Source organism: Penicillium paradoxum (genome assembly GCF_028828445.1).
Source record: "Penicillium paradoxum strain IBT 22861 chromosome Unknown utg000004l_segment0_segment0, whole genome shotgun sequence".
Taxonomy (NCBI): Eukaryota; Fungi; Ascomycota; class Eurotiomycetes; order Eurotiales; family Aspergillaceae; genus Penicillium; species Penicillium paradoxum.
The window spans coordinates 2,812,177-2,836,528 of NW_026643182.1; the positions used below are offsets into that span (position 1 = coordinate 2,812,177).

At 48.3% G+C, this 24,352-nt stretch overlaps 10 protein-coding genes across 10 annotated transcripts; 3 read left to right on the top strand and 7 right to left on the bottom strand.

Moving 5' to 3' along the window:
- Positions 1–342: 342 nt before the first annotated feature.
- N7457_004761 (uncharacterized protein) lies at positions 343–5,432 on the top strand (the record flags this gene model as incomplete). The annotated part of the gene is made up of 6 exons (XM_057175806.1): positions 343–3,557; positions 3,614–3,959; positions 4,008–4,396; positions 4,450–4,556; positions 4,619–5,001; positions 5,082–5,432. 6 exons carry the CDS (start codon positions 343–345, stop codon positions 5,430–5,432), a joined length of 4,791 nt encoding a protein of 1,596 aa, XP_057032853.1.
- A 680-nt stretch (positions 5,433–6,112) lies between these two features.
- N7457_004762 (mRNA splicing protein SYF1) lies at positions 6,113–8,877 on the bottom strand (the record flags this gene model as incomplete). Its single annotated transcript, XM_057175807.1, has 5 exons — positions 6,113–6,374; positions 6,435–8,446; positions 8,499–8,552; positions 8,616–8,732; positions 8,788–8,877. The coding sequence occupies 5 exons, from the start codon at positions 8,875–8,877 to the stop codon at positions 6,113–6,115; spliced, it is 2,535 nt and encodes an 844-aa protein (XP_057032854.1).
- Positions 8,878–9,136: 259 nt separating this feature from the next.
- N7457_004763 (H(+)-transporting V1 sector ATPase subunit D) lies at positions 9,137–10,330 on the top strand (the record flags this gene model as incomplete). The annotated part of the gene is made up of 8 exons (XM_057175808.1): positions 9,137–9,151; positions 9,209–9,321; positions 9,381–9,391; positions 9,450–9,775; positions 9,828–9,876; positions 9,938–9,947; positions 10,007–10,047; positions 10,098–10,330. 8 exons carry the CDS (start codon positions 9,137–9,139, stop codon positions 10,328–10,330), a joined length of 798 nt encoding a protein of 265 aa, XP_057032855.1.
- A 286-nt stretch (positions 10,331–10,616) lies between these two features.
- On the bottom strand, positions 10,617–11,573 carry N7457_004764 (U1A/U2B'/SNF family RNA-binding protein; the record flags this gene model as incomplete). The annotated part of the gene is made up of 4 exons (XM_057175809.1): positions 10,617–11,011; positions 11,083–11,389; positions 11,472–11,478; positions 11,533–11,573. 4 exons carry the CDS (start codon positions 11,571–11,573, stop codon positions 10,617–10,619), a joined length of 750 nt encoding a protein of 249 aa, XP_057032856.1.
- A 736-nt stretch (positions 11,574–12,309) lies between these two features.
- On the top strand, positions 12,310–13,275 carry N7457_004765 (CE1 family esterase; the record flags this gene model as incomplete). Its single annotated transcript, XM_057175810.1, has 1 exon — positions 12,310–13,275. One exon carries the CDS (start codon positions 12,310–12,312, stop codon positions 13,273–13,275), a length of 966 nt encoding a protein of 321 aa, XP_057032857.1.
- Positions 13,276–13,538: 263 nt separating this feature from the next.
- On the bottom strand, positions 13,539–17,432 carry N7457_004766 (tubulin-specific chaperone D; the record flags this gene model as incomplete). The annotated part of the gene is made up of 6 exons (XM_057175811.1): positions 13,539–13,676; positions 13,730–13,895; positions 13,962–14,306; positions 14,360–14,633; positions 14,691–17,193; positions 17,262–17,432. 6 exons carry the CDS (start codon positions 17,430–17,432, stop codon positions 13,539–13,541), a joined length of 3,597 nt encoding a protein of 1,198 aa, XP_057032858.1.
- Positions 17,433–17,684: 252 nt separating this feature from the next.
- N7457_004767 (MATE family efflux transporter) lies at positions 17,685–19,170 on the bottom strand (the record flags this gene model as incomplete). Its single annotated transcript, XM_057175812.1, has 3 exons — positions 17,685–18,485; positions 18,550–18,906; positions 18,958–19,170. The coding sequence occupies 3 exons, from the start codon at positions 19,168–19,170 to the stop codon at positions 17,685–17,687; spliced, it is 1,371 nt and encodes a 456-aa protein (XP_057032859.1).
- Positions 19,171–19,587: 417 nt separating this feature from the next.
- Positions 19,588–20,277, bottom strand: N7457_004768 (uncharacterized protein; the record flags this gene model as incomplete). The annotated part of the gene is made up of 1 exon (XM_057175813.1): positions 19,588–20,277. One exon carries the CDS (start codon positions 20,275–20,277, stop codon positions 19,588–19,590), a length of 690 nt encoding a protein of 229 aa, XP_057032860.1.
- A 1,496-nt stretch (positions 20,278–21,773) lies between these two features.
- N7457_004769 (uncharacterized protein) lies at positions 21,774–23,442 on the bottom strand (the record flags this gene model as incomplete). Its single annotated transcript, XM_057175814.1, has 2 exons — positions 21,774–23,222; positions 23,320–23,442. 2 exons carry the CDS (start codon positions 23,440–23,442, stop codon positions 21,774–21,776), a joined length of 1,572 nt encoding a protein of 523 aa, XP_057032861.1.
- Positions 23,443–23,574: 132 nt separating this feature from the next.
- Positions 23,575–23,919, bottom strand: N7457_004770 (uncharacterized protein; the record flags this gene model as incomplete). The annotated part of the gene is made up of 1 exon (XM_057175815.1): positions 23,575–23,919. The coding sequence occupies one exon, from the start codon at positions 23,917–23,919 to the stop codon at positions 23,575–23,577; it is 345 nt and encodes a 114-aa protein (XP_057032862.1).
- Positions 23,920–24,352: the final 433 nt, after the last annotated feature.

Consider the following 24,352-nt stretch of genomic DNA (forward strand, 5'->3'; position numbering starts at 1 on the left):
TACCCAGGCCATGTAGCCGGAGGTAGCTGTCACATTTAATCTCCTATTCAAACATCTAATAACGTTATAGTGCCATGTAGTCTGAAATGGACATTGAAGGATGTCAATATTGGCGAAATCAAACATTTTGCATCCATGGATGCACCCCAATACTCCATGGTACTCCGATACCCCGAAGTTTCCGATTCTGGTCCAATAGAAATGCTCCAATACCGCTTCCGTGGTAAAGCTTCGATACAGCCCCTGGCGTAGGCGGTGAGTGGGCGGGGAAGACGCTAAGCTCGATAAGGCAAGCAGCAGTATGATGATGGAGAGACCAGCTGTTTCGTTCCAACCTCCAAAATGGTGTCACAGCAGCGAGCATCTTTTGCGATGCTCGATCCCACCATGGACTCGTCATCGCTTACCATTGCCATCGATCCCGTGGCTTTGGTGACCACTGAATGTATCACTGTCACTTCGTCTATGCGCAAGCATGCCCGCTGGGCTCATTCCTCGGTCTCCGCCATCTTGGGCGGCAATGGAGCCTCTCGTGTCTATGAGCGGGATACATCTGCTCCCCCGAGCCCAAATCCACGCAGAAATGGGCAATCCACACCTCGTCTCGACGAAGACCATGTTCTGGCCAACCGGTGGGGTTTGCGAGGGAAGAAGGGGAAGAGCATGCAGGACAACCCATTGATATCGGCTTTCACACGATTGCGAAGCGATTTGAAAGACTGCAAAGACATCCGAACTTTTGATACCCCGGCTTTACTCCATCCATTCTTACAGGTCATCCGCTCCTCCTCGACCTCCGCCGCAATTACATCTATCGCCTTGGTCTCCATTACCAAGTTCCTTTCGTACAATATCATCAACCCAAATTCTCCCCGTCTCCCTATGGCGATGCAGCTACTCTCAGCTGCGATCACACATTGCAGGTTCGAAGCTAGCGACTCATCGGCAGACGAGATAGTGCTACTGAGGATTCTGAAACTGATGGAGGGCATACTTTCGCGACCGGAAGGCGAGCTTTTGGGCGACGAGAGTGTCTGCGAAATGATGGAAACAGGATTGAGCATGTGCTGTCAGGGCCGTCTGTCGGAGGTACTGCGGAGATCTGCAGAAATGGCAATGGTTAAAATGTGCCAGGTAATCTTTATGCGCCTGTCGCATCTTGATCATGAAGTTCCCGCAGGTCCGGAACCATTTGCAGGTGAAGACACAAAAGATGATTCAACATCTCGTCTGAAGATGGACCCGTCAGTCAATGGAGATACCGTCACATCGCAGCACCTGTCAGCCATCAGCGGAGACACAGCTGTGGCAGAGCGACGCAGCACCAGCCGGGAGGGCTCACCTGAGCAATCCGGAAATGGTAGCGCAGAAGCCGCACCACCAAGCCCGAACGATGATACCGAGACTGAGCTTCAGCCTTATTCATTGCCATCAATCAGAGAGCTATTCCGTGTCTTGATCGACCTCTTGGATCCTCATAACCGACAGCACACCGACGCAATGCGAGTGATGGCACTTCGCATTATTGATGTTGCCTTGGAGGTGGCAGGTCCCTCTATTGCTCGGCATCCCAGTTTGGCTGCTTTGGCCAAGGACGATCTTTGTCGATATCTCTTCCAATTAGTGAGGTCAGAACAGATGGCTATCCTGACTGGCTCTTTGAGAGTGGCTGGAACATTGCTATCAACCTGCAGGCCGGTTTTGAAATTGCAACAAGAACTTTATATCTCGTACTTGGTGGCTTGCTTGCACCCTCGCGTGGAAATACCGCGAGAACCTGGCATTGACCCATCCCTCTATGAAGGCATTCCTCAATCACCCAAGTTGGTGAAGCAGCCGGCTTCACAAGCCAACAGCGGCAGATCTACACCTGTTCCCGTCAAAGATCGACAGAAGTTAGGACTTGAGGGTGGATCACGAAGGCCCGAAGCCCGAGAGGCAATGATTGAAAGCATTGGCTTGTTGTCACGCATACCTAGCTTCATCGTTGAACTTTTCGTCAACTACGATTGTGAAGTGGACCGAGCGGATCTTTGCGAGGACCTGATTGGATTGCTCTCTCGCAATGCTTTCCCTGACTCTGCGACTTGGAGCACTACCAATGTTCCTCCATTATGTCTGGACGCTCTTTTGGGCTATGTGCAATTTATCTATGATCGATTGGATGATGAACACGTACAGGGAGACTATCCTCCCCAAGAGAAGTTGAGAAAACAACGCCAGACAAAAAAGCTCATTATTAAGGGAACACAGATGTTCAATGAAGATCCCAAGAAAGGCATCGCCTTCCTCGCAAGCCATGGTGTGATTGAGGATGCTCAGAACCCCGTTCTGGTCGCTCGCTTCTTGAAAGGAACGTCCCGCGTGTCAAAGAAGATGCTCGGAGAGTATATCTCCAAACGTAACAACGAGGGGCTGTTAGGCGCATTTGTCGATCTTCTTGACTTCTCAGGACGTACTGCGATTGAAGCACTTCGAGAGCTACTTAGTTCATTCCGTCTACCCGGTGAATCGCCCCTTATTGAGCGCATTGTGACGACGTTTGCGGAACATTATATGGACAAAGTGAAGCCGGACACTATCGCCGACAAAGACGCACTCTACATCTTGACCTATGCTATCATCATGCTGAACACCGAACTCTACAACCCCAACGTGAAATCCCAAAATCGTATGACTTACGCTGGGTTCGCAAAGAATTTGCGAGGCGTTAATGGGGGTGGTGACTTCACAGAGGATTTCCTCCAGGACATCTTTAATTCTATCAAAAACGAGGAGATCATTCTTCCCGACGAACATGAAAACAAGCATGCATTTGATTATGCCTGGAAAGAACTGTTGCTAAAGTCTTCATCTGATGGCGACATCATTGTCGGAGAGACGAACGTGTATGATGCCGAGATGTTCAAGGCTACATGGAAACCAGTGATTGCAACTCTTTCTTACGTCTTCATGTCTGCATCCGACGATGCAGTATATTCTCGTGTTGTCAATGGTTTCGACCAGTGTGCACAGATCGCTGCTCGCTATGGCTTGACCGAGACGTTTGATCGTATTATCTTTTCTCTTGCGTCAATTAGTACTTTGGCTACTAGCAAGCCTCCAAGCACAGCGCTCAACACAGAGGTACAGGTCGGTCAGAAGAGTGTAATGGTAAGCGAGCTGGCTGTCAAATTTGGCCGAGACTTCAGAGCACAACTAGCAACTGTTGTACTGTTCCGAGTACTCTCGACAAATGAGGCAACCGTCAAACAAGGCTGGGAATATGTCGTCCGCATCTTGAGCAACTTGTTCATCAACTCTCTCATCCCTCCATTTGATGCTGAACTGACATCCGAGCTTGAAATATCTCCGATTCCATTGCAGCCTCCGTCACAGGTGGTTGATCGGGATGGACGTAATAACGACACTGGAATCCTGTCTGCATTTACATCTTACCTTTCAAGCTATGCAGCAGATGATCCTCCTGAGCCCTCAGATGAGGAGCTTGACAACACCCTTTGCACAGTGGACTGTGTGACAGCGTGCTCTATCTCCGAAATCTTGACAAATATCAAGTCAGTAAACATTACATTTGAACTAGTTATGGCCATGGTGCTGACATTTCTCAAAGGTCTCTTCCTCTTTCTTCGTTGGAGATGCTTGTGGAGGCTTTGCTGTCCTTGCTTCCCGAGGAGAATGCACCAGCAGTGATTGTTGTAAAACCCGAACGCCCGACACCCAGTTCAAGACCTGCAAACAACAGGGTTGATCCCAACCAGCCCAAATATGATCCCTCGATGATCTTCGTTCTGGAGTTGGCAACCGTGCTCACTCTCCGTGACGAAAAGACTTTGGAAGTCCTTGGTGAAAATTTAGCAACAACCCTTCAGACACTGGTGCGCGATGCGAAAAACCTCCACCCGCTGGCCGTGTCTCGTGTTGTCTCATACCTCCTGAATCTGTTGCGACTGAGCCATGTATGTTGTGCCTCCGATACATTCATTTCTGTACTGACATCATTTCAGGACCAACACTTCATGCGCGTACCTGTTGTACTCCATGCTATTTCTGGATTTGACCAGGATATCTTGGAAACTGTGGCGACTCCCACAGTGAAAGGTCTAGCCAGGTGCATTGGCCACACAGGTCGTCTACGAAATGAGATCACAATTTCTCCGGATTTCTGGTCAATTTTGCAAAGACTTCACCAACATGAGGCGGTCGCTTCGCTTGTTTTCGATCTCCTCCAAAGCATTGTCCAGTCAATGCCCGATATCATCACCGCTGACAACTACGAATTTGTGGTCAGCTTGGCCAACGACTTCGTCAGCGCGGGACGTGTGGGATCTATCGAAGAACGGCACAGAGATGCTCAAGCCCGTCGTAACAAGGGCGTCAAACAACCCAAGTCAAGGTATATTGCCGTGCAATCATATTCCGTACTTCTACTTACCTCTTCTATCATAGTGAGAATCAAGTCGTGACTCGCGGCGTGAAGGCAATCGGCCTGATCTATCATCTGACTGGACGAGTTCCGGCTCTCATCAAACAATCCCATCTCGAAGAGAACGAAGGTAATAACATACCATCTACAATATATTTTATGGCGATATTCTAATATTTTGCGAAATTCTAGCCTGGGCCGCCTACTGGTCGCCTATCTTCCAGTCACTGACCGGCCAATGCATCAACCCATGTCGCGATATCCGGCACCATGCTATTTCCACGCTACAGAGGTCCCTTCTCTCCGCCGAACTAGTCTCGAGCGATGATCAAGAGTGGACTAGCATCTTCGATGAGGTCTTATTCCCGCTTGTCATACTGCTTCTGAAGCCAGAGGTCTACCACTCTGATCCCTTTGGCATGAGTGAGACACGATTCCAAGCCGCAACTTTGGTTTGCAAGATCTTCCTACGCTTCCTCGATCAGCTTCCCAACCGGACGGGTATGCTTCCTCTCTGGCTCAGGATCTTGGACATCCTAGACCGTATGATGAACAGTGGTCAGGGTGATAGTTTGGTAAGTTAATGATTCCACTCCACTACTCGATTCGACCAATATCGATCTCGACTAACATATCTATTTTCTCATTTTCGCAGGCGGAAGCAGTCCCCGAAAGCTTGAAGAACATTCTTCTTGTCATGGCCGATGGTGGCTACCTCGTATCCCCATCCCAAGACCCGAGCAAGGAAGAAATCTGGAACGAGACCCGCAAACGCCTTGGCCGGTTCTTGCCCGATCTATTCTCGGAGATCTTCCCAGATGTTCCCCAGGAGCTCGTAAAGTCTCACCCAGGCTCTACAGTCTCATCTCCACAACCGCCCAATGAGGCAGAAAAGGCCAGCGAGGAAGAGCAGAAGAGTGAAGATACCGAACCTCAACAAGAAACCGGGGAGGTGGAGGCCAACGCCGAGACCCAGCCTCAAGAGTCCAAGGAAGGTACTCCCTAGATGGAAGGGATGATGAATATTTCCGTGGATGTACGACGTATCTTTCTTAATTTTTCGATTCTTTTGCTCTCTTTGCGTTTTTCTTCTTCTTAGAATAGCCCCCGGTTCTATGTCCCACATGTAGATAATAGCTTGATTTAATGATCGGTGCTACGTGCCAAAACACTAGGCGTGCAAAAATACACTAGGTCCCAATAAGGCTTGGGATTTCCCAGTAAAACGAACATTTGTCGGCAGTTGAACCACAATGAGCAGAACGAGAGTCACAACACAGATGTAGCTTTCCTTTGGGCTACCTAATCTATACACATACAGATACAATAATACAACGCCCCATTGTCAATAATCAGGTATCCCAAAACTTGGAGAGTAGAAAAGAAATTGAACAAGAAATCATAGCAGGGCAGAAGCCTCCTGAAAAACAAAAGAGAACAAGTCATGATTTGAAATGCAGTTAGTTGTGGGAAGAAGAGAAGAGATGGGACGGAGATGACAATCCATCACAAGAAAATACTTATACTGAAATGGAGAAAGATAGCAAGTTGCATACAACATACAGTTCGATGGTTGAGACCCAAAAAAAAAAGATCACAGATGAGCAAATATGAAAGAAAAAAGTTTCGTGAGATGTTTCTTTCCTCTGAAAACATGACCCATATCACCTGGGTAGCCTATTCTGTCTATTCCTCGTCCATATCAAGATCAATAGCATCAGGATTAGCAGTAGGGACAACGGGCCCTTGAGCCGCGGGTGGAGGACGGGTACCACCCTCTGGACCGCTGCTGGCAGCCACGAAGCCCACTGGAGCACGGGCTTGACGTTCCAGCTCTGCCATGGCATCTGCGCGTTCTTGATCCTCGTCGCCTTCGCCCTGTTCACCTGTCGCGGGTTGCTGTTGACCCCTAGCAATGGCTTGGGAGGCAATATAGTTGACGTCGGTGCTGTAAATAATGTTAGCAGATGCACATATCATTAGTACTGTAGTGGCGTAGATAACATACTTGTATTGGGCTTGGACACTTCTCTTGATACGGATCATCTCGGTGAAGGTATCTTCGTTGCCGTGTGAACTCTCGAATAGCTCCCACTTCTGCCAGAAGGGGGCGTTTGTGCGAGGATCGCAGAATTGAGATGCGTGGCCGTAAATTGCACGAGCACGATCGATCTCACCAAGTCTGCGCTCCATCTCCGCGAACTTAAGACACATTTCCTTGGCCTCTTGGTCGGGCAAAGCTGCGATAGCACGCTCGTAGATTGGTCTGGTAGAGGTGAGACCAAAGTTCGAAGCCGACTTCGTGATGTAGAATTCGAACATCTCGAAACGATCTTCGTCGGACACTGCCCGAGTCGCGCGCTCGTAGATTCGCATCGCATGTCGTGCAAGACCGCGCTCTTCTTCCAAGTTGCCGTACATCAAATAAAGAGGCTTGGCAAACTTGGGGGGACAGTCTTCCAATGACTGCTCGAATAGATCTCGGAGTCGCTCAATACCGACTTGGCGATCTACAGCCTTGGTCAAGTACAAGTTCCAGAGTTCGAAGGCAACCGGGTACATGAAAAGGTCCAATCCTCGCTCGTATACCTTGAAGGATTCTTCGAAGTACTTGTTTTCTTCCAACAAATTGGCGTAGTTGACAACAGTCTGGGGTGTGGCAATACGCAGCTCGAAAATGCGCTCGTAGACCTTCTTGGTCTCTTCTAAAGACGAGACACTCTCGACAAGATCAACATAGAAACTCCACAGTTTCCAGCTTTTGTGGATTCTCTGTTGCGGGGACAATGTCTCGTCAAAGTAGTCCACAGTCGACTTCTTAGGTGCTTGTGTTGCCTTCGCCATGATACTGACCGCCTTGTCGAAGTTCTCGGCGCGGAGCTCCATCTCGGCCCATTCGCACCATGTCTCTGCAAGTTCGGCCACAGATTTGAAAGGAACTTTAACAGCCTTGTCAAAGATGACTCGTGCAGTGTCCAAGTCTCCGCCGTTCTCATAAAGCTTGGCATAATTCACCCAAAGCTCAGAGTACTTCCCATGGGCTTTCTTCGGGGAGATTGCGGCAATGGCGTTTGTGTAAGTTTGGACAGCTTCTTGCTTGTTGTCACCCCAAAGTGCTACTCTCTTTTCCCATTCGATGACATTGTGGGGGTTCTGTCGAAGCAGTACATCATTCACCAGGAATGGTCTGCGGTCCATCAGCTGCTCGAAACGCAGCATGCGAAGATCAAGATCAAAGTCGGCTTCTTCGTCTGCTTTGCCCTTGTCAGACCGCGCAGCTGCGCTTTCCATCAGGCTGCCAATGACAGACTCTTCGAACTCGACATAGGAGTCGAAGATGAGAGTGAAATCACGGACTGTCATGACAGTAGTAATTCCCTCCTCGAAGACATCCCGTGCCTTCTCAAAGTTGCCTTTGGTAATCCAGTACGTAGCCAAACCAGCCCAAAGCTTGCCTCTTTGGTCAGCAAAGCGAGCAATACCGCTCCGGAGAATAGCATCGACATCGATTCCAACCTGAGGACCAGTCTTAATCTGCTTAGCTTTGGAGACTAGGAGATCAACCATTTCTGACCATAATTGGAATGGACCCTTGCCATTCTTGGATTTGAAACGTGGATCGTCGAGAATATCCATGAACTTCTTGACGGCTTCTGTGTATTCACCCATTTCAATGAGAAGTTCGATGTAGTCCTCAATGTTCTCGGGGTGGATTTGCATGTACCGAGCAAAGATTTTGATGGCAGTTTGTCCAGAAGCAGACCGAGCAAAGCCTTTGTAAAGTCTCCAGATTCGGTTATGTTGGGTAACTGGCAGAGCGCGTAGAGAACGATCGAATGTTCGCCGAGTCTGGGTCACCAGAGGCTGCTGAAGCAAGAACGAGAGGTACATTTCCCAGATGCGCGGCATCTTGTTCAGAAGAATCAAGGCTCGTTCGAAGAGTGCATTCACTTTCTGGTACTCGGCGCGATATACCGTAGGATTGCGACCCTTCAAATGCTTTGTGCGGAACTCAAGATACTAAGAAATTATCAGCACGACAGGTACTTACCATCATAACATAGAAACTTACCATCTTCCACAACTTGTATGACCGTGGCAGCTGCTTGCAAGCACGCTCCATGACCTGATAGGAGCCATATAGTTAGTTATCATCCTAGCTCGAGCCTAAGAGCTGATCGTCACATACAAATGCTTGTTCGTAAAGGGTGCCATTTTGCTGCTTGAATTCGATGTAGGCAAGCCAAGGTTTGACACTGCTTGCGTCGCGTAACAGATCTTGTTCGTAGATAATGTCCTGGTCGGTCTAATAGTACTGGAGTAAGCTTCATGTTCAAAGTATACGAACAGTCAAAACTTACAATCAAGTACAGGTCCGGCCTGGACGCAGATGATCGATCCATCTCTGCGTGCTGCCGGTGTGATCTCGGGGGCAAAAGCGTCCCTGGCATTGCGCCACTCAGTCGAGCGAAATCTGATTGAGCGGTCAATGTACCAGCATAGAGAGAAATCGCATAAACAGAAAGCTGTAGGCTGCGCGTCGAAGGCCAAACCCATAAACGGATGAGGTTCCCACATTGATTGGAGTCACGTGATATACCCATATCTGGCGGGCGGTGGAGCGTTATCGGCGTCATATCAATGTGGCCGCTGGCGCACTGGGTTCACTAAACAACCAGGATCTGTTGTGACTTTTGATTTATTGCAGTCATGTCCGGCGCCGTGGTGAGTCGACTCTCGATGTGTAGTTATGTCTATTGAATTCATCTAACTTTTGTTCAGGGCCGAGAGGCAGTATTCCCAACTCGCCAGTCATTGGGGTTGATGAAGAACAAGCTGAAGGGGGCGGAGATCGGCCATAGTTTACTGAAGAGAAAGAGTGAAGCTCTAACAAAGTATGGATGATATAACTTGATGGCTATCAAACGATATGCTAACCTTCCATCTTCAACAGGCGTTTCCGAGGTATGAACCGACACATTCCCGCTCCCCGCGTTATCGGGCCGCTAATAATAGTCGACAGACATCACACGTCGCATTGATGAAGCCAAACAAAAGATGGGACGGGTCATGCAGATCGCGGCCTTTTCGCTGGCCGAAGTAAGCTACGCTGTCGGTGGAGATATCGGCTACCAAATCCAGGAGTCCGCCAAGCAGGCACGTTTCCGCGTGCGAGCTAAGCAAGAGAACGTCTCCGGAGTTTTGCTGCCGGCATTCGAAAGCTACACACAGGATGGAGTCAATGACTTCGGTTTAACAGGTCTAGGAAAGGGAGGACAACAGATTGCACGCTGCCGGGAGACATATGCACGTGCTGTCGAGACACTGGTGGAACTGGCGAGCTTACAGGTATGCATGATTTATATGAAATGGCCAAAATATCGCTGATTACTGGTGTCAGACTGCATTCCTGATCTTGGATGAGGTTATCAAGGTTGTCAACCGAAGAGGTAAGTCATACTCCCATGGATTGTGACAGCTATCGTGTGGTTACTAACTTGTATGATATAGTCAATGCAATGTAGGATCGAACTTCTCAAATGGGGTGTTCATTCTGCATACTAACACATCTTCCAACAGTGAGCAAGTTATCATCCCTCGAACTGAGAACACCATTAAATGTTTGTACCGTCATATCGAATTCCCCTTGTACTGGCTAACCATGTTCAAGACATCAACTCCGAACTCGATGAGCTTGATCGAGAGGAGTTCTACCGCCTGAAGAAGGTCTCGGGCAACAAGCAGAGAAATGTTGCTGCCGCGGACGCTGAGATGGAAGCTGCCCGTCAAAAGAAAGCAGAAGAGCAGGCGGCAAACGCACCGGCTGCTGCTGTAGTGGCCGTTCAACCAGAAGAGACGCCAGATATTCTGGGCGAAGAGGAAGACAATGATGTTATTTTCTAGATTGCTATTTTGTTTCGCATTGATACTCTTTCATCGTTGGCATATTTTTCCCCATCCACATGTACTACTTTGTACGCCCATACTCACTTTAGCCCCAAGGCTCATTTTATCTACTTTATGACATATTGAACTTCATGTGATACGCACCCTTGATGCATTGCCTCAGCAAGAGAACAGTGATACAGCTCTCCGAATTTCTAATACACAGATACTGGAGACGAGACCTTCCAAACGCCAGAAATAACAAGACCGGGATATTTTGTAGCATGCAACATACCACCCATGACTACTGTCGCTGGTAGGTAACGCGAATCGCCTTGCCCTGCTCGCCCATGGGCATGCCCGACGTAGCCTCCTTCGCACTGATTGCTCCAACCTCGGCCTCGTACTCGACGAATGCAATTCCCTTGCGACCAGGAACCAATCTGACCTCCTGGAATCCCTCGAACCGGCCAAAGACAGCAGATAGACTCTCCTCGGTTGCGTCGTCGGGCAGCTCCCGCAAAAACAGGATTTTGTTGGGCGGCAGGTACTCGTCCGGAATGACGGCGGTCGCAGCACCAGCGCTGGGCTTGAGACCTGCACCTTTGATAGTCTTGGCTGGGCGTGCGGCTTCGACGGCGGCGGCAGGACGCTTGAGTTTCTTCTGTGCCTCGAGGGCCTCGTGGGCTTGCTTCCGCTCTGTAAAGCAATTGTAATTAGCATGGATTCGGCCATTTCGTACACTGCAACAAAAGTGTCGCCCAACGTACCTTTCTCAGCTAAGCGTCTCCGCTTGTGAGCCTCCAGCTCCTCGCTGCCGCCCTCCCGCTGGACTGTCGCATCACTCTGTGTTTTCGCATAAGCTAGCACCATAGGCTTATCAAAGAGATCGAAGCCATTGATGTCCTCGATAGCACGGGTAGCGGAGTCGACGTTGTCAAAGACGATGAAAGCCTGGCCCTTGGCCTTGAGGTTGGTCTTTGCGACGACCTCTAGAATGTTGCCATATTCAGAGAAGATCTCCTCCAAGGAGACTTTCAACTGTTCGACCTTGATTCGCTCGTCTAGATTTTTGACCTAATGCAAAGGAAGCCGTCAGTATCGAGCGGTCATGCGGGAGCGGAGTGCTGATATGATAGAGGGGGAAGGACAGACGCACATATACTCTGCGAAGACTTGTTAGCTTGGGAGTTGATCAGCGGAGGGCATGTGTTACTCACGTCGCATTGGGAGGAATGTTAGCTGCAGAAACGGCTGCCATGGTTGCGACTGTTGGAGCTCCAGGAAATAGCGAGGGCGAGCTTCTGATTGACCTGAGGCGGGAGCGATGAAATCTAAATTGCAATACGAATACAATACACAAAGCGGTGGGCCAATACATGAACCAGCATCATTGGTCTAGTGGTAGAATTCGTCGTTGCCATCGACGAGGCCCGTGTTCGATTCACGGATGATGCACATTTCTTTTTTGTTTTTTTTTCTCCCCTTCTGTTTTTTTCTCTTTTGCCAATCATCATGCCGAATCTTTTTCATTATTCATCGGGCTATATACATATCCGAAGCACAAGTCTCAACAGCGCGAACTGCCCCGATTCATCAACCCCGCATATTGGGGCCGGGGGCCTCCCCGATTGGGAAACTATATACATGGGTGCGGCTTCACTCGTCAACCAATCGCCCTCAATGCTTTTTCAGCAGATGGGTATCAGAGAGTCCCAGTTCTACGGTAATTGTCATAAGAGGACATTGTAATCTCGTCCAGCTCAATGTACCAAAGATGTGCAATATGTGCATTAACTCCACCGTATCTCTCTGTATCCAGCAAGGAGCTGATCACCCAACTCCCCCAAGCAACCCCTCGGACAATATGCAACCTATATCCCTGCCTTCCCTCGCAGCCCCGCACTGGTTGCCAGCTCTGCGGCCTGATCCGTCAATATAAAGGTGTTCTGTGAGAAGCGGGTTGTGTAGTGCCCCCCAAAGCAACCTGAAAGAACATGCATCTCACAATCCTACTCAGCTTCGCAGTCCTCACGAGCATCGTTACAGGAAAAACCCCAGGTTGCGGTAAAGACATACCTACTAGATTTCCAACAGTAGGATCAAGCCAAAACCTCACCCTCCCAGGCACAGAGCGGCAATACAGACTCTATATCCCAGCCAACTATGACAAGAACAAGCCAACACCACTATACTTCTCCTTCCACGGAGCGACCCGCGACATGCTAGAAGAAGAAACCCTATCTCAGTTCTCGAACCCAGAATTCAACCCCGACGGAATCGCTATCTACCCAGACAGCAAAAACGGGTACTGGCTCTCCAACCCGAAGGCAGAAATATCGCGTCCCAACGACCTAGATTTTACCAATGACCTGCTTGACTACATGGAAAACACTCTGTGTATTGATACAAGCAGAGTATACTCGGCAGGCAAGTCAAACGGCGGCGGATTCACTGGGGTAATCGCCTGCAATGCCACAGTTGGAAGCCGATTTGCGGCTTTCGCGGCTGTCAGCGGAGCCTGGTATGATACCGACGAAATTGAGGGTGTAGGAGCCTGTTCGCCCGCAGAACGTGCAGAGGGATATCCATTTCTGGAGTTCCATGGTACGACAGATGCTACTGCACCCATTGATGGTAACGCGAAGAGTAATCCTAAGCTGCCTCTCATTGGTATTCTGCAGGGCTGGGCGGCTCGAAATGGATGTGGAGACAATGCAAAGTGGGCTAGGAATGAGACTATCTTTGAGAAGCCGCTTGTGAAGCATGTTTCTTGGGATTGCGATGGGAAGAAGGGCATTGTTCAGCATTATCGTGAGGGTGAGAATGGTCATTGCTGGGCGAGTACTATCGGTCATGGTGATTATGACCGACATCTTGACCAGTGCACGTTGGGCAAATACGTTTTCAACGCGACGGAGTATATCTTTGATTTTTTCGGGGAGTATAGTCTAGACAAGTGATGTTTTTCTCTCGTGATCGCTTTTTACTTGCTGGGTACTTTGTTATTTAGAATGAGCAGTGGGGATTATACACAGATTGTATAGCTGGCGAGAGCCTGTCTTGAAATACATAGGAACAGCTGAAGGCCTGCACTTTCTATCGATCATGATCATGCACAGGGATTATTCGATTCCGAGGATATATATTGCAAACATACATCTGTAGCTACTTTTGAGAAGCTGCAGAAGTACACTTCTCTTGTATTCATTGAATTTGCTACCGTCTAGCCCTCTACAGAAAGAAGAACCTTTAAGTCATCCACCCGAGGTTTCAGGAGTTTGGGCGAAGCAGACCAGTCCTCGTATTTAGTGATCTCAGAATCTGTCACCACGAAGAGATACTCTGCAGCGCTTGATCGAACCTAATAGAACAGTTGTTAATACCGTCGCACCAAATATCCAAGGATCAACATACCCTGGGGAAAGGATGCAAAAGCAGCCCAGTCAGCTTCTTCAAAACACCCTGTCGTAGCGAGTCAATCCTTGCCAGGGAAGCATAGACTTTGACTGCCGCTTCCAATCGAGCGATATTTGTCGATTTGAAATGTGCTTTCTGGACCAATGTAAACAATTTTCGGAAACTATTGTAAAAGGAAAGTGTCAGCGGGGGTTATAAATACATGCGCAATCAATAAGTCTTCACCAACCTTGGATCTGAGGTTTCCGGTGTGATGATAACGTAGCTGTCAATCAGGAAAGCGACGAACTCGACGGCAGGAATAGCGAAACGATCATCTTGGAGGTTGTCGCTCAGTATCGTGGAAATATCTTGTAAGAAGACCATCAATATCTCCTGACGTCGAGATTGATCTTGGGAATTGAGGAACTGAGTAAGAGCTGAACGGGTTGCTCGGACGAGACCTTCCGCTCCTGAGATAGCCGACGTAGCAAGTCCTTGCAATAAAGGAAGACGCAGCCATTCGATACTCTGCAAGGTGAGTAGCTGAGCGAAATACTCTTGTGATGAGACGTGACTGAAGTGTTCGAATTTTCTAGTTCAGTTAGAATCCACCCAGAAATATAAGAAATGTTGGAGATTAATCACCTTTCGAGTGGAGGTAGATCACCTGCTGATTCCCAGAAGCCCTCTAGAGCGATCCATGCTTGCAATCTAACTTTGTCAAGCTTCTCGCAGGCAAGACGGCAAAGACATCCAACCAAATCTTGAATGAGTGGGGAGCGGTTCGGTTCCTTTTGCAGCAAGATACTGACTGCTTGAATCGCCTCCACTCGAATGAGAGATCCGATATCACCTCGTCTGTCTGTGGTGTAATCATTCAAGAAGTCCAAAAATTTGCCCGCGACTGAATCAGTACAACCTGGATCTTACGTTAGCCCTGTCTCAGGTGTCATCACATAATGCATGTTGGACATACTCATATATGGCAAGATATTAGCAGCCAAGCACTTCACCGCAGCAACGCGTTTCTCGATGAGCTCTTCCTTTCCAGTGTACCGAAGAATCTCAGCAACAATATTCTCCTGTAGATCATTTTGTGTACCGAGTTGTTTAAATACTGCACCGAGTGCCAAAATTTGGCCGCGTCCTGTCGGCAATCTCCATGAAGCATGAAGATGAGAAAACCAAGTCCGTATCGTTTCTTCCTGCTTTGATGGCGATAAAAGGGGAAACAGATGCGCTAAGGCAGTTGAGGATGTCTCAATCGAGATATCATCACTGCGAGAAACACAGAGGGACAGAACTTGGAGTGTGCGATCCAGCAGTTGTTCTGAAGGTTGAGGCAGTCCTATGGTAGTGGTAGACCGAGATAGCGAGGAAATCAAGCAAGATGATGCCTCGGCCGTCAATTCTGGACGTGAAGTCTGGAAGGTCAAGTCGTCATCAGTAGGGCCTGATAAAGAACCAAAGATGTCCCAGATTTTCGCCACTTGAGAGGAGACAGCCTTTGCTTCGGGGGTATCTCTCATATCCACTGATTCTTCCCAATGAGAATTAAAAGCATCGACTGTAGCAGTAATGGACAACAGACATCCGTGTCGAGTTTCAACATCACTCCGAGAGATACTCGAGAACATTTGCAACAAATTATCCAAAACCTGCTTCATGGTCTTGAATAGCCCCTGAGTACTCAAGCTTCCAATAGACTTGGCCGCATGTCTTCTAGAGTCGGCGTCTGGTGAACCAATACCTCGCCAGCCCATGAGAGCATTCAGAAGTGGACTCCAGTAAATCTGATCCAGGGAAGCTGTTGCTTTGGCGACATCAATCAGTGCACGAGAACGTCGTGCAACGGCATGATAATCCACAACCTGGACTAGCGGAATACCTTGCGCAATGGTATTAGGATGGCGACCAATCAATTCCTGCAATGCAGCAGAGGATCCGCGTCGGATGTTGCCAGATGGATCGATACAAGCTGCACAGACGAGTTCCACAGCCAGCTTCTGAAGTACATCGACTTCCCTCTGACCAGATGGAGATGCTACTACCTGAGATTGCAATGCCAGGAGCTCTGTTGTTGTATATTTTCGAGACATAGCCCAGATACCGAAGCACGCCGCATCTCGTACACCGGTTCCCACAGAACTACCAGTAGAGGACCTTTGTTCGAAGCCCAAACCAGCCACAAGGGACTGCAGAATCTCATGAAGTTGATGAATAGGCGGTGCCCGACGGAAAAGCAGGTGTGACAGTGTCAGGATCAATCCTTGCCATTGCTGGGCATCGACGGCACTGAGATTACGCTTGAGAGTATGAATGCCAATCTTGCGAGCCTCAAATGGTGTTATGAGAGAGCCATCATCTTTTTCAAAGAGGATATTCTCCCCGAGCGAGCCAATAACCGCTTCAATGACCTCGGTGGCCATTTCTGGGTCCAATTTCAGTGTAATAATGCTGAGTGCTTTACTTGCTGCAAATCGCACAGGTGTGTCTTTATCAGCTAGGGAGACCAGAAAATGATCAATCGCATCTTCCAATATGGTAGATAGCTCATCGTCTGTGATGCGTCCATCACCTCGCTCGTTCACAGCTAATGCCATGACTGTTATGTTGCGAAGAATCTTGACAACAATCTTCCTAGCCAATGCGGAGGATTGAATTGTCGCAGACACAGAAGATTGCCCTTGACAAACACTGAGAGTCTGCTGGAAGACATAATTGATCAAGGGAGCAAAGTCCTCAACTTGGCCGGATGCGCCCAAACGAGCAATAAAAGTGAGGACTCCAATACAAGCATACACAGAGGGCGACTCGACGTTCTTAGCCGGTTGGATTGTAGCGAATGCCCATTTCGTCAAACCCGTAAGAATCCCGAGAGCCTGCATATCTCCACGCAAAGCCAATCGTGCCAAGAGCGCCGTTGCTGCCTCTCGTTCTTTGCCCGAGGCACCAATGTAGTGCAAGGACAAGGAAAGGAGTGACTTAGCAACCATAGGAGTCTCAGATGATAGCCAATTCAACTGTTGCAAATTTTCGTATGGCACGGGAATGTTGTCGGACGATAAGGAAGACAGGTCAAATGGAGCAAGCAATAGATGTGAAAGCCAGACTAGCATCACATAACGTTCTTCCCAGATGAGCCTCTGGGATTCAGGTTCCACCAAGTCTTCTGGATTGGATGACTGAACTGCATCCCATTCGATGAAGGCCCGTAGCATCGAGTCAAGATATTTCGGCTCATTGTTCAAGAACCTGCTAATCACCTTGACGCCACGGACTTTGCAGAACGTGTACAGTAGCCTGCAGATGGCTCTTGGTAGGGGGTAAGTGTTTCCTCCCTGCGAGGACTTGGCTGAAACAGACCCATACTGGGTGCGATGTTTGATCAAATATGCTAGAAAAGCGTCCACTAAAGGAGGCAGCAACTTCTGCAAGTGTGGATCTAAGAGTTGAGGCCACTCTTGGAAAGGTTCAAGCTAGAAGTATCATTAGTATAGGAACACAAAAGAGAAACTTGAGTGGAAGATATATGGTGGGATCTTACAAGGCTGACAAGCTTCTCTGTCTTGGTGATTTGCGCCCACTTGCGTGGGGTACGGAGGGGAGTCCCCTTTTGGGATCTCCACAATAACGAGGGCAGCTTCGCCGAAAACTCGGCCACCAAATCCCCAGAGGCCCGTTGGAGCTTCACGTCTCGATCCTCAGCTGCATCCATGGTGGAGTCCTGAGTGATGCAGATTGCATCTCGAAGAGTGCAGTGTTGGGAATAGCGTCAACAGCGGGACCGGTCATGTGACGTACAAGTATATAAGGCGAATTTACTCTTTCAATCACCGTGCCAGTATCTCGGTATACATAGAAACGAAGCAAGAGTAAAAGAAGCTGTCCCTTTTATAATACATCGAATAACATATATTTCTAAAATATGCAACTATTCCGTTCGTCGACGGTTTAATGTATGTCCATATCACATCCGTTCCATAGCCTCTCGGGATGCCTTCGCCCAGTCCACCATTTTCCAGAAATAAAGGCCCTCGATCGCCACAATAATCGCTTGCCCAGTAAGAATCCCACACCACAGTCCGAAAATGCTCCAATCCAAGGCAAATGCGAGCGCAATGCCCAAAGGCAATCCCACAAGGTAATAGATCGAAAGCTGAACATAGCCACCCACTTCCGGTCTACCCACAGCCCGCAGCAAGCTATTGAGTGAAGTAGCCAGGGCGTCGGATATCTGAACAACAGCTCCCAGTGGAAGCAGAAAGAAGATCAAATGCCAGACTTCATGGATATCGCTAAATAGACCCGGGATCACACCCCGGAGCGCAAAGATGACAAGCATATTTGTCAAACCAGCACCGAGCGCAGCAAAGAGCATCACGTTGGCTGCTGTTGCCGCGCGTCTGAGGGCGCCTGCTCCTAGCAGATAGGCAATGTGTGTGCCACCGGCGACGGCGATGGAAAATGAGATCTGGAATGCGAAGTCTGCAAGTGTTGACATGGCAGCTTGGGCGGCGAGTTCGGTTGCACCTAGACGCGAAGAAATAATTGTCATGATTTCCCATGCGAGGACTTCAGCTTCAATCATTAAGCAACTTGGGATGGCAAGTCGCAACATCGGACCCCAGTCGCGCCACATCTCGGCAGAAATGGGGTGCCAGCATTCAGAGCCCTTGATGAAGATAACATAGAGAGCTAGCAATACTGGTAGAAGACTGTTTGCAATTGCGACGGCAATGGGTGCGCCAATGAAGCCCCATTGCAGTTTCTAAAAAAAGGAGCGGATGTCAGTGGATGTTATGAGGGAGGATTCTAATAACGAATGAACATACCCAGACGAATAACCAGCCCATGAAAATATTCAATGTAGAGCATATAATCAGAACGATCAAACTAGCACTGAACAATCCCTGTGCCTGGAAGAACCGCTTTCCAGATTCAAAGCAAGCGTAACCGGGGGCTCCCGCTATGGCAATTTTCAGATACAATCCAGCCAGCAAGGCAGTCTCGTGTGATTCAGCTGGTAGAATGAGCAGAAAAATCCGATCCGCATGGTACCATAACACTCCAATTGGGATCGTGAGGAGGAGCATGAACAGCGTCAGTCGCTGCACATGCAGCCCAACCAAAGGCAGCTTCCCCGATCCATATGCCTGAGGGCATAGAGTATCCAAGCAGGTGGCCAGCCCCTGAAAAACGAAATATCCAGTGATCTGGCACGTCAAATTGGCCAGACTCACGGCCCCGATTTCTCGTTTCCCGAGATGGCCCACCATGAAAATGCTAGAACCGGTCAATGCATGTTGAAGCACCAGTGCTACCATGAGCGGGGCTGAATATCGCGATATAATGGCCAATTCTTGTCGCCATCCTGTCTTTTTGGAACAGTCTGCTGCTTCGGGGTCAATGTCGCGCAGCAACGGGGAGGACTCCATGGGCCCGTCGGAGATCATTGAAGATTTCTTTTAGGGGCAGTTCTCCCAACAATACACTATGTTCTTGTACAGAATTCAGTTCATCGAACCATTCATGTACAATGATGGTGATTGAAGAGAATACAATGTGAAAGAAACGAGTCTTTGAAAGTGGAGATCCGGCAGTCCTTGCAGCGGTCGCGACACTTCCAATGGCCCAGGACAATCCAGCTCCACCGTCATACATCGACATTCAGACGGTGAAGACCTGCCATCTACATCAGTGTGCTTAGGGAGCACGTCATTCAGCATATACCGACGTGAAAACAAAGACACGCTAAATGGCCTGAAAATCATCCAGACGCTACGGTTGATACTTGCGGAGACTTGGTGCTATTAAAACCATGCATTCTATTGACCTATGCCCAAGACAAGAATACACAGCGATCAGGCGGTTTATTCCTCAAAATCAGAATATAACCAGTCGGTATCATCAACATAAAATCCATCCTCATCCTTTTCGGTCCTGCAAATCGTCCCAGGCGACAGCCACACGTACCGATTAACTTGCCCCGAGTACGCTTGCCCACCATCTAGCAAACATCGTGTTGTGATAAATTCCACGAAGAATAAAATAAAACCCATCAGAACTTCTGATCCTTCGGGATGCATAAGCCGGACATATCTGTCCATATTTTCGTCGTATGTAGCCATCTGCGTCAAGATAGTCCTTTCGAAAATCGGAAGATCGGGATTCAGGGGAGGAGGCGTCCACAGAACTTTGGCCTCTTCTGGGCCAAGTACAAAATGAGAATCGTCGGGCGCTGTTGCTTCAATGCCAATGACGCCATTCTGTTCGATATAAATACCATCTGCACTCGTAATTGGGAGATCCTGAGATGGTGTACGCTTTTCGAGACTCCATCGAGGTTTCATTTCCCCTTGCAGGAACGCAGGTGTCTGCGGAGTCTCCAGATCTATTGATCGAGTGTAATAATTTATGACAGCATATCCTTTGGGTGCTGTCATGATTATTCCATAGATCTCTTCCCCTTCGGCAATAGAAATGTCAGGGAGGAGATCGAGCTCTCTATAGAGACTTGTAGACCCCGCAACAGCACACGCTTGACCAACCCGATAGCACATCAACGGACATCGGCGAGCAATTTGACGAGATATTTTTCACCTGCGAAGTCCAGATATCAGATACAGTATGGTTGAACCACCACGATGTCAAGATCAGGTATTATGTTACTCATGATCAATCGTGCATTGCGCTGCGTGCAAATCCGAGAGAAGTGCGAATTCCACGAATAGTCAAATGACGATGCCGGATGGGGTCTAAGTCCTCTAGGACTCTCTTCCCCTCCACCGTGGCGAGGCATTGGTCATGATCATATTCCCGGCCATCATCGGATTAACTGTCTGATTCAGTTGAGCTTGACATATCTGTTCGATCAAGCTCTGGGCCGAGCTTCACGTCACTGGAGAGATCTTCACTGGGAAGACACTCGGGTGCGAGTTGAATGAATGAAGCATAAAGCATCATGAGAGTTGGGGACCAGAGTGTTTGGGAACTGGGTATGTAGCTAGCGTATGGACTAGAAATAAGCGATACCAAGAGCCGGTGGCACCCAATCAAACCCATTCTCTCCACTTTTATTGCGCTAGTTATGTACCTACACCTATGTTGTATACTCCGTACGATGGTGGAGAGTAGAGCGCTCAGGGTTCCGTCTCAATTGAAATCGAATTTTCCGCCTGAGAATATGTCGAATTTTAAGCCAGCAGAAATAGAATACCTGAAGTACTATGATAGAGATCTTGATAAGCAAGGTACCTAACTTCAACCTTAGAATGTCCTTCAAAGAGCAGGCAGGCAAAAGGAAGCTTTTCACACAGCATAAAACACCATATATTCGGCCATGGTTGTAGCTTTACGGTGTCCTTTTTGTTAGTCTTTGCAAATGTGTTCAAATCTTTTTGGAAGTCCCTTTTACGAACCTCTTCCTCCTTTCTCGAGATTTATTGGTAGACAGCAGAAAAATGTGGGAAAAGCCTTCATTTAGGTGAGGGACTGACTTCCCAATACACAACCTCCGACAACATACCACTATATCCAAGCACAGATACGTTCAAAGTTTCACCTAAGGCCTATGATTCACCGAAGTTTTCCGAAAGCAAATGTGTTTTAGTAGCTTTGTAGTGCTATTCGATGTCTCTAAAAGCCAACTCCCGCTCAACCGACCCCTAATGTACATCGTACATCTATTTACTGGCACAAACTGAATTCTATCTGCTTCAAATGGCTCTCCAATAAATCCCAGGATTGACATCTCAAAAGATACACAAGTGCAATTGTGAATTCTGACGCAATAAAAGAATGCCTCATTTCTGTTGCCATCGCCGGGAAACCCAAGGATTGAATGGCATTTATGAACTCCAGATCGTCAGTTTCACAAAAGCACCATTCTGATGCCTCTCATGCCCAAGAAGTTCGATTAAGTCTTGACTGCCAGTTTGACAGCGTCGACAAAATCATGGATTGTATGTTGCGCGATCTAGATATATATTTTTCGACATTCTTAAGATATTATAGCTAATACCTCAGTCTCAAACTCCCCGAAGTAGTATGTTCGGAATCAGAGATCAATATCCGGGGACTCCATGTCATGATTATCAACCATCGGGGCCACGAAGGGGTAATCGTAGGCCTTAGCCAGTTTTCTCATGGTTCTTTTGATGTGCATCACCATAATTGCGACCGCCAGGGTGTTCCAGACATCGTTATCGAAATCCGAAAGGTCAAAATGACCAAGGAACTTGATTCCGGGTATTGATGCCTGCGGTTTTGGATTTGTATTCAGGGTGATCGTCGAAAGAACAGGCCCACAGATGACGAGCCCGATCACTGCTGGCCAAACGTTTCTTATGCCGTGAGATGAACCGAGTTGGCTTTTCCAGGTATCCGATAGTTTCGTTAGTTTTTTGGCCACTTTGTCAAAGGCGTCCTTCGAACTTTCAGTCTGCCTCTTGCAATAGATAAAGTGCACGGGAATCGTGGTGGGCTGAACTACGATACCAGCATCCGTTAATGCCCAACGCAGGTACTTTTCAATCGACCTCTTGATGTAGGTTGAAGGACAGGTCTCAAGAATGTTCGCATAATCTCGCACATTGCCGCAAATTTTCAGAAGTTCTTGGAAGGCACGGATCGCATAGAACTCAGATCCTCTGTCGTTTCCAAGAACGAAGTTGGATTCTGTGTGTCTGGAATCATCATCCTTTTCATTAAAGAACAATGACTCTGGTAGGGTAGAGAAGTCTTTCTCCCAGTGTCGGTGGATCGTTGGCATACAGCCACGAGTAAGGAGTTGACGGGCAGTGCGCTGCTCATCTGGTGACAGGTGGTGGCCTTGGGGAAGTTCCACTGTGTCAAGTAGACGCTTTGCTCTTTCTCTGGTGAGATTATTGAGTAGCTCGTTGCGTTCACCTTTCGGAATAGAAAATTCTTCCTCACTATCGCACTCGACCTCACTTGGCTCAGACATCGTCTTATCCGAGTCCTTTCTCTTCTTTGATTGAGCCTTAAGACGATTTACAGCAGTCCTCTTCGTTCGCTTTGGTGATGGTAAGGATAGAGACTCACTGTCATCACTATCCTCGCTATCGCAACTTACACTGAAGCTGTCGTATTCAAGCGAGCTCAGATCGGACCCAAACTCATCGCTCTCACTGATGTCGGAGTCTTCATATCGCTTGCGTTTTTTCAATTTCTGTGGAGACCCTTCTGGCTCTGATGGTTCAGATTCAGAAGGAACCAGAGACTTTTGCTCTGGTTCATTTCTATTATCGATGCCAGAGCCCTCAGGCAGCACAGGCTCTTTGGGAGAGGCTTCTGGCTCCGATAGTTCAGATTCAGAAGGAATGGGAGGCTCGTGCTCCAGATCATCTTTTTTATTGATGCCAGAGCTCACAGGCCACTCCGGCTCTTGTAGAGGGAGTGCTGCCTCAAGTGACTTGACTCGCTTGACCGGCTTCTCAGGTTCCGTATCGTCAGTGGATAAAGCCCGTTTGAGGGGGGAGGTTGGCTATGTAGTATAGAGCTTAGTAGGTATAAGCGAGAGAAGAGGAAATACAGCAGAAGTGAGGCATAAGTGATATAAGAATCTTTGAGGACAAACTCACCACCTGGTGTTTCTCATTGAATCCAATAACTGTTCCGGGTATGGTACCCAGCTCTGAATCGCTTGCTAGCTCCTGGGTAGGATCGCGAGTGGGAGAAACAAGACTTCGAATAGCTGAAAACATTGGTTGTGGCAGGACCCGGATCGTAGGAGAAGGAGAAAGGGAGGACTTGCGGATAGTGTGTGGGCCGTATTGAAGAGTGCGGTGATCTTCACGGAATCTCCAGTTAATCTGATCCTGGGGAGTAGCGCCTTCCTACAAGAAGCGTCGGATCTCGGGATCGTTGTCCCAGCTTTCTTTGAAGCAAGATGGGGGAGACCCCAGTTCAGAGGTCGAAGGGAAGCGAATCTGGTAGTCGACGTTGTCGACTTCTGGCCGCACATTGTTGATGGTGAACCCATCAACAGGCCGAGCTATCTTTTTGAGCCACTTCTTGATAGAGGGGGACCTCAAAGACCGGTGGTTTTTCTTTGGGGTCAGAAAATTGGCTTCTTTGTTACCCGGGGACGAAGCCTCTTTGTTGCCCAGAGGCACGATGTCGGCAGGTGCATTCGAGGACCGAGGGTCCCGGCGAAAAAGACGTTTCACCTTTCTCAGCATATTGAAAAACAGAGCTTGGAGGCTTGATCTATTTGTAGAACAAAGGTAGAAACTCTGGAAGAACAGTTGGGCAAAGAAAAGTGGAATGCTGAAATTGACGAAGAAAGGGAAGAGAAAATAGAAGAAGAAGGCAGAAGACGATGCAAGTAAAGAAGTGGACGTTGTCAGGTCTACGTGCTCTGAATCAAGAGAGGAAGGCACGCAACGTTTGCTGTCCTAATTGGGAAGGAACGAGGTACTTAGGGCAACCGGCTGGCGACACAAACAGCTTCCACGCAGAATTTGATATCATCGACATATATACGTGTAAATATAGAGACGCATAGAAGACCACATGTATGATGTATGACCTACATGTAGGTACCTAACGACATCATACATGCAAATAGGACAGATTAGTTCGTATTTGTATCTCCTTCTCTTCCTACCACGA